Raw genomic sequence first — 9,147 nt, 5'->3', positions numbered from 1 at the left:
TGAAGAGTCAAGATACCCGACAGTTCACGGCTAATAATCTTCTGGTGGGTTAGATCTCATTCTCGATTCAGAAACGATATTGTCGCTTAAAAAAAGCAGGCTAATTCCTTTATTTAACTTTTTTAATACAGCTTCGACAAGTGAAATATTATCTTTTATTATATTTTAAACAAGATATAAAACGTTTGTTTATCTGTATTTACAAATATATGGGTAGAAGCGAATATCGATAAGATTTTGTTCGATTCTTAGATCGAAACATCTTCTGGTTGTCACTGATTGGTGACAACTGACAGTACTAATTACTAAATACTGATGTTAAAATCGCCAAACTGTATTATTACCTCAATTGATTATACTTTTTATCTACAGTGGTCGAGGTGCAAAAGTCAGTGTCACAGTGGGAATCGAACCAACGACCTTCGGATATTAAGCCGAAATTATAATTTTATGAAGTTTTTTCTCCATTGATCATACAAAAGGAAGATTATTGCAAGGAAATATAACTAAAACTATAAATATTTGCAAAAAGATTTCAAAATCTTTTTAAAAAAATGTTTTGCGTGTTAAAAATTTTAAAAGATTTTTGTTTTAAACATTTAACATTATTTACAGCAATAAAAATAAAAAGTTAAATAAAAATAATCTAAAATGTTATTTCATGAAATTTTGACTCTATTGTTCATAAAAAAGCAATAATTATTGTGATGAATTACAACTTCATAGAATAGAAAATATGTGCAAACACATTTCAAAATAGATTGCATTTTTTGCCTGTTATAAATTTTAAAGATTTTTGTTTTAAACATTTAACATTATTTACAGCTATTAAATAAAAATAATCTAAAATGATTTTCGGAGATCGTGGGATGCGATCACTAATCACCACACATAATCTAAAATGTTATTTTATGAAATTTTGACTCTATTGTTCATAAAAAAGCAATAATTATTGTGATGAATTACAACTTCATAGAATAGAAAATATGTGCAAACACATTTCAAAATAGATTGCATTTTTTGCCTGTTATAAATTTTAAAGATTTTTGTTTTAAACATTTAACATTATTTACAGCTATTAAATAAAAATAATCTAAAATGTTATTTTATGAAATTACCCACTTTTAAGAGTGGCTTAAAAATAATGAAGAAATTAATTTTTTTGTACTTTTTATTTAAACACTACAAACTGAAATCATTTGTGGTTAAAACTCAAATTCTCATTTATTTGATACACTAATTAACTAAACAAAACCAGAAAATTGAAAGAAAATCAACTGAGAACCTCACTATGGCCCACAATGACAATATGCAATACTTTCATTAATTAAACAAATCGGTAGGTAATCATATTTGTAAATTTCCTTTTGTGATATTCGTTTGTATACTTGTATAGTTTGGGATATTTCTTTTTAGAAGTTTCAAATTTGCTTAATGGTTTTCAAAGTTAGGACAAACATGTGGTCATGTTTAATAGGTTGCTTGTTTCATAAGCACCATATCTATTTATATCAAAACAGCAGCAACATGCTAGTAGACGATAGTCCCTTTTTTCACATCACATGTAATAATTATCAACATCAGAGAAAAAAGTGACAATCATCTCTACTTAGTTTATAATTAATTTAACAGTATTAAATTAACCAAATTTTGCTTCTAATGGTAGATATTTTTTATGTAGGCTATTTACTAAATTATTTACAAAGTCATTATCCATTGTTTTCAAACAATATCTAAATGCAATTCCACATTTGGTATATGATTGCATAATAGAAAACATTTGTTCTGTCCATTGTTTTGTTTTCATTTCTCCTTTGGACGATTACATCCTATACTGATGAAAGAACAAAATATTCTATCACCTAATTTTGTATTTACTTATAATTAAATACATAATATTGCTTTTAAAACCAGCTTAACACTAAAACAACTTATATATTATTAATTAATAGGAGACCAAGGTGATCGTGTAATTAGGGTGTCTAACTCATACTTGCCACTCAAGCGGTTCTGGGTTCAAATCCTGGCAGAGTCCATGGTTTTTTTAATTGATAATGATATGAAAAATGTATTGTAATGTCTGTGGCTATGTATATAATAGTATGTATGACAGTAATAAATATACATTTTTACAAAGAAATTTACCATAGAGCTCATTACCAAAAGCTTTAAATTATTAATTATATATAACAGATTAAATATTAAACAAAAATAACTAAAATACATGGATGATTATCAACAAATTCTGTATATTTCATCAAAGATGTATAATTTATTATAGTTATGGATATCGTATGAGTTTTCTTCTTGATGTTTCAGATCATTTGGTCAGTTTAATATTGCACTATTTCTGAAATATATTTTCAATTTACAAAATCATAATTAGGCATATATGAGTAATCTGGATCTTGGTATGGTCTGGATTAAAAAAAAAAAAAAAATTTAAAAAAAATAATATCTACCAAACTTTTGAATTATTTTAAAGTTATCAACAGGGCAAAATAGTTTAAAAAAATACAAACTGACATAATTATTGGTGTCTTTATTAGACATAAAGTAATTTCTATCCATCTATTAAAAACTTATGTCAATTTGTAGACCGTAGACAATTCTTGATTGTTTTGCCCTGAAGACCTTAAAATAAGTTGAAAGCTTGGTGGATACTAATTGAATTAATTTTTGCTCCAGATCCTAGTTAGATCCAGATTATTCGTGAGTAAAAAATTGGTCAATACATCTAACACTTTAAACTTAAATAGGTATATAAACAAAACTGTAAGATTTATTCTTGAGGTCTATGGGGCGTTCAAGTCTGTTAGACATATTTTGTCATATTCATAGCTGGGTTTGTATTGTTCTAACTTGCAAATCATATTGATACCCACCAGCTAATTCTGGAAAAATACTATATGTTGATTTAATTTATTTATAGTCAGACAAATCTTCATGAATACTCTGGATCAAAGTGTGGTCTTGAAGAAAAAGGCAAATTTCAGATGTTATTGCCAAGCTTTCAACCTATTTTTATTATTCAATACTGTTACAGTCCTCGACAACGCAAGGACTGAGTCAGTCTTCAAGAAAATTTGAGACCGCCTGTAAAAACCTTGAATATGTCAATCTATAGAAATATTTAAGATTGTTTTGTTCTTTATAGTTATATTGATTGTTAAATGAATTGTAAAAATATGTTTTTCATAATGCAAAATTAATATAGGCCCTGATGATGAGCTTAAAATAGGACAAAGCTTGGCTATAACAACTGAATTTGCATTTTTCTTCAAGACCATACCTTGATCAAGAGTGTTTGTGAATGAAAAAGTGGTCGATACATCTAACAATAAAAAATAATTAAATCCATTATGTTTAGTGGCCTAATTGACCAAATTACTTCTTTCAATTAATAATTATTTTTATGTAAGGTCTTGGTCGAGATGAATGACACTAGCTTTTTCATCTCGACCAAGACCTTACATAAAAAGAATAATTAATTGAATTAATAACTAATGTTAATGTTACTGCCAAGCTTTCGGTTTTTAATTATTAAATTTTATCTTACAATTAATTAAGGTTTTTAGTTGAGATGAAAAAAATTTAATGGCACGAGTGGGATTTGAAACAACGATCTTCGGCTAGATACGCCGCTGCTCTACCACTTGAGCTATCGTGACCTCGATCCATTCAGACATCAACTTTCCCACCTCAACCACACCTTTCGAATTTTCCCTTCTTTTTGCCATTTGGCCAAACTTTTTTATCTCAATTGAAAAATGGCAAAGAGGAGGGAAAACTCAAAAGGTGGGGTTGAGATAGGAAGTTGATGTCAGAGTGGATCGAGGTCACGATAGCTCAAGTGGTAGAGCAGCGGCGTATCTAGCCGAAGATCGTTGTTTCAAATCCCACTCGTGCCATTAAATTTTTTTCATCTCAACTAAAAACCTTAATTAATTGTAATGTATTAATTGGTCAAGCGGACCACGAAATTAGTGAATTTTTTATCTCAACTGAAAACCTTAATTAATTGGTCAAGTGGACCACGAAATTAGTGAATTGATTAAATTTTATATTTACATTTGTAAGATATTTTGTGTAATTGCTTTAGCTGTAGTGATAACTCTAGAATAATAAAAAAATATGAATTATTTATTTTTTACAATACATGCATCTTTTTAATTCAGCACCATTAGTAGCTTGGTAAAAGCCAGATGTACTATGAAGGTTTGGAATTATGATTAATTGTTGGCTGATTTGTGTAACTTTTATCTATCAGGCTAACAGATAAAACGATATTTTTCATTAGGGATTCTACCAGGCTTGTTTTAATTTGAGCTTAATTCCAGCATGGCATACGGTTTATCGAGCTTTTAAACTCACTGTTATAAAAAAACAAAAAACGGTCGGATTGGTCATTGGGAGTAATGGGAGTCGTTATACGTTTTAACCCTCGCCACGTGGCCAGAGCAAGTCCTTGACCCTTTCATCTCTCTCTCGAGGTATGTTAATTACGTCAAGTCCCTCTTTAAAAAATGACTTATCGCCCTTAACTACTTTGCCCGTTTAAAGGATGGAAGGTGGGTGCAGGCAGGAAACGGCCCTACAGCTGCTTTCCAGACAACAGACGAGACCGTCGATAAAAGGCCTGAACACTCGGATCTTCGAGGACGGGCCCAAAAGCAGGGAAGTCGTGGAAATCAACGGCGAAGCCGGGTCTGGAAAGTCCCTTTTGCTTTTGGAATTCGTCAAACAGTGCATACTGCCCAGTGGGCAAGATTGTCGAGGCTTACAAGCTGATGTACTTTATCTAAACACTGACCTGCAATTCAATTTGAACAATTTAATCCGCCTGCTGAAATGCAGCACGAATTGTGAAAAAACAATAGAACAATCGTTAAAAAGGATTCACGTCATAAACATTTTTGACAGCGCGACACTCACAACTACAATCTTGTATTTGAAAAAGTTGCTCTGCATCAATTCCGACATAAGCCTTATTCTGATAGATTCAATCTCTGCATTTTACTGGCAGGACACTTTAGAAGGTGGGATTAAAAAAATGGACTCTTACATCTCGAGTATCGTCTTGCAGCTACATCAGTCCATTGGCTTATTTGATGTCAACGTGATGTACACGAGACCTGAGTATTTTAAGACAAAAAATAATAAAGTTGAATGTTCCTCAATTTATGACTTGAGCGGCATCAATACAATTATCGAGCTTAAAACTGTGAATGGTTTAAATTATATGCAAGTGAGGACTAACTCTAATAATATCATGTGTAATTATACAATTACAGACAAGGGATTTGAATTTGTAACGTGAATTACTGAAAGAACTTATTTCCTTTGGATCAAAATCAGGGAAGAGACACAGCTAAAGGGAATTTGGTGGTCAATGTTCTGCGAGTCGGTGAACACATTAAACTGTACCATATTCAGTGAGGAATACTAAGAACAGGCATAAAGCTCACAAAAGTTCAGTTTAATAAAATGAATTTGTTCAAAAATTTTGCCAAAGATTCTTTTGTTGCCCACAAAGTGAAAAATCACGGCAAAGCCAAAAAATAAATAAATAAATCAGCATCATGTTTATACTAGATCAAATTTTTAATAATCTTGTTGTCAAATGCCATATGGCGATTACAGTTCACAATAAAAATTTTAAAAAAAAGTTATCAATCAATGTACATTATTGTAAGGGAAAAAGTATACGTTAGCCAACAATCCCACTAATTCTTCAAATGTAATATCTTAATTTTTATTTATATGATATTCTACATTTCTTTTTTAGACTTGCTTTCGTCAGACTGCATTTGATGATTTTTAGACCTAGGTGTATCGTTTCTATGTAAAATAGCTAATTAAAAGAATTTATTTGCAAGGGATTCTACCAGACTTGTCTTCTTCAGCTTGAATACAATTATATGCAACCTTTCGGCATAACATTTTTTGTAAGGGATTTTACCAGGCTCCATTCAATTACTTTTGACTACGATTGGCTCAGTGGGTTTCGTAAGATGACCAGAATGGAAACGGCCAGGAGCCACCACCCTAGGACAAAGATGAGCCGGAACCAATAGACGGAGAGCGCACAGGGCGTCTTCCTTTTTATATAATAAATATGTACAGATTGGAACTTTTATAATAATCGAATTGGAAAATAAACAATAACTAGAATTGTAATTAAGTAAACTATTAGTTTCTGGCCTTAATTCCAATTCTTGGTTCTTAATATATTAAAATTTTGTTTTAATACTTATAAATTTGTTTTAATAATAATAATAATAATAGAAAATTCACAAATATCTCTATGAAATCAGAACACTCAACAAACAAGTGGTATTTGTTTGGGTTCTAGTCATGTCGGCTTTTCTGGAAATGAAAAAGCTGATCAACAGGCAAGGAACGCTGCAAACCATCCACAAAGAACAGATCACTTTCCTCTCCATCAAGATGATATAGTCGTTTATGTTAAAAACATTATCAAACGAAAGTGGGCAGCAAGATGGAATGTCTGTAGAGATAGTATGAAAGAAATTAACCCAGTTGTACATAAATGGCCAACTGAGGAACTTGAGAGAAAAGAACTTGTGATTCTTTCTAGATGATTCTAGACTCATGCTGAGACTGTTGCTAGTCTGACTCCATTATTATTATTAGCCATACAAGCATATGGGAAATGTTTAAAATATGGAACAAAAATTCACAATTCTAATAAAAAAAGAAACAGAAATACATTTTATATGTAATTTAAAATGGGATTTTTACATACATTTGGCCTTCCAAATTAAGAATTTTAAAAAGAAAAAATTAGTTTACGAGTGAATGTTTGGAGTCAGAGCTTTATAGCACTCAGAAGAGATATAGCTAACCTAAGATAGAAGGTTTGGATGTTAGGGCGTGAAATGACCTTAGCCGTTAAAACGCCCTTAAAAATTAATAATAATAGAAAAAAAATGCACTAGCTCACATCGATTTTTTATATATGTTGGGAGAATATTTTTTTTTTTTTTAAACAAGAAAAAGCCCGGTATTTTTCTAATGGTAGCAGTGACTCCGAGGAGGGATCCAATGACAGAATGGCCATATCGTGAGAAGACTGTTTTGTTACTTTTCATGAAGAATAACTTGTTTTAAAAGATTTGTTAATCAGAAAAACAGATTTAATTCAGAAATCTCGGTAAACCTACACAGGGTTCAATTGTTTGGTTAGTTAAAAACTCGTTATTTTAAAGCTAATTAGTTGGGTAAGTAATTAAAAATTAATTGTGTAAATTTTATTGTATTAACTGTATTGAACAATTAGAATGAGGATATGTTGAAGCAACACATTTAATATCTTTTTCAGGAAAAAAGCTCAAGAAATGCAAAATGTTGAAGCCAGAGGGAAGCTGCCACAGGGAATAAAGAACACAAGTAGAGTAGAGCAGAGTGGGAAGGATTGCAAATAACCTACAATGCAAATGCAACGAAAAGGTGGTCACTGGTCAGTTGTCATGAGCCAGTTACAGTTTGGTAAATGGTTAGACGTTGGATTTTATATGAGACAGTTGGTTGCAAAAATGAAGATAAGTAGACTAGTCCTTTGTTAGATTTTTATGGAGTGAGCGAGCTATGGTCTGGCTTTGGCTTAGATACCTCTGTTTTGGATTTTAAGCAGTTAATAAATAATGTTTTGAAACGTGAAGACCTAGATTACTTTTTGTATCGTAACAGATTACGAAGAAAAGCCAATCTTAATGAATGATTGAGTCTCTGAGATATCCGTCTCTCTCTCTCACACACACACACACACACATACACACACCCTCAATGTACGATATATTTAAACCAAAATCAATTAAAATCTTGGTTCTGTTTGATTTTTAAATTTAATTTTAATTACTGAAAAAAGATCTCAATTATTTTATTTTGGCACAAAAAGTGGAAATTAATTTAAACAACTCTGGCCATGTTATAAAAATATAACTTATAAATAAAAAGGTAAAGGATTAAATAACGAAAAAAGTGTTAACCAAGCAGCTGTACTTTATATAAAAAGTAAAAATTTTAGTAAAGCCTAACTACAAAGCATTCAGTATAAGTGAACAGCATTTCAAGTGATCAATTTTGGAAATCTTTTTGACTAGATTTGGCTTTCCAATGTATTTTATTATATGGTTTAACAATTAATGTACTTTTTTCTTTTTTTAATGCTTGTTTAAAAAAATAATAAACAATTATTTCAAATTTTGTATAGACCCAAAGAAACAGAAATATACACATCGTAAAGTCTATTTACATAAAAAAAGAACACTTAATTTTACAAAACAAATATTTAATTTCATAAATAAGTTAATCAAACATTTATAATAATGTCAGTGATGTTCAGCACAACTTCAAAACTGTTACAGAACGGAGTTATGCAGAATTCACATTAATATGTATACATTTTTTTTCAATATACAAAATAATTTATGGCATCTCTTTATAATTTTTTGAAATAAAAAATAACCAATAAATATCACAATAAATATTATTTATAAAAGAGGGAAATGTCAATACATATTCAAATTTGACTTCTACTCATAATAAATGCAGATAATTAAAAACATGACACATCTTTGGCTTTAAATATAAATACATAACTATATTTTGTAATTTTTTTTCAAAACTATTAATGTTAGAGTACAGACTGAAACCTTTAAACAAAATTGGCCATAATTCAACAATAAATTATCTCCAATAAACAATGTGGCACATTATTGTTCAACAATATTTCATTTTAATTGACGCAATGTGTTAACACTAATATTTAAAACAAAATGTTTACCCTCTTTGAGTAGGCACTAGCAAAGGCACCAAATTAAGTACAGTTAATAATATTCAATAGTTTTATCAAAGAGACCAATCAATATAAGCATAAAAATTAAACATTTGATGTCTTTATATAATATTTATTGCGCTTTCAAGGCAAAATTTGGAGGAAGCACATAAACAATCCCATTGTTAGCAGTATCTTTTTTGAAGCTGGCAAGGCTTGCGTCCTGCATTACTTCAACCCGTAGTGGCCTGCTTTTGTTCCCGAGCATGCAGTGGAATTTGACAGCCACATTGACTCTCAAATCAGTACCTCTTAACCTGAAATGTTTATTGTTTGTAGTTTTAAGA

The 9,147-nt window shown here is 30.4% G+C and overlaps 2 protein-coding genes across 2 annotated transcripts in view; one reads left to right on the top strand and one right to left on the bottom strand.

The window, feature by feature from the left end:
* Nucleotides 1-4,245: 4,245 nt before the first annotated feature.
* LOC106662669 (DNA repair protein XRCC2-like) lies at nucleotides 4,246-6,239 on the top strand. The gene is made up of 2 exons (XM_014386896.2): nucleotides 4,246-4,493; nucleotides 4,564-6,239. Exon 2 carries the CDS (start codon nucleotides 4,565-4,567, stop codon nucleotides 5,318-5,320), a length of 756 nt encoding a protein of 251 aa, XP_014242382.1. The 5' UTR covers nucleotides 4,246-4,493; nucleotide 4,564; the 3' UTR covers nucleotides 5,321-6,239.
* Nucleotides 6,240-8,293: 2,054 nt separating this feature from the next.
* Nucleotides 8,294-9,147, bottom strand: part of LOC106662564 (myosin-IA) — a 41,962-nt gene continuing 41,108 nt past the window's right edge. The window contains exon 16 of the mRNA XM_014386750.2: nucleotides 8,294-9,117. Coding sequence (XP_014242236.1) covers nucleotides 8,934-9,117 — 184 coding nt within the window. The 3' untranslated portion in view covers nucleotides 8,294-8,933. The remainder of the gene's footprint in view (nucleotides 9,118-9,147) is intronic.

Source organism: Cimex lectularius, unplaced genomic scaffold, assembly GCF_000648675.2.
Source record: "Cimex lectularius strain Harlan isolate CLEC.00 unplaced genomic scaffold, Clec_2.1 scaffold43, whole genome shotgun sequence".
Lineage (NCBI taxonomy): Eukaryota > Metazoa > Arthropoda > Insecta > Hemiptera > Cimicidae > Cimex > Cimex lectularius.
The sequence above is the reverse complement of the archived record's forward strand: the minus strand, read 5'-3'. Positions and strand labels throughout refer to the sequence as shown.

Bases quoted from the DNA above. Each gene is read 5' to 3' on its own strand.
- LOC106662669 (XM_014386896.2), top strand. From the start codon at position 4,565: ATGGAAGGTGGGTGCAGGCAGGAAACGGCCCTACAGCTGCTTTCCAGA.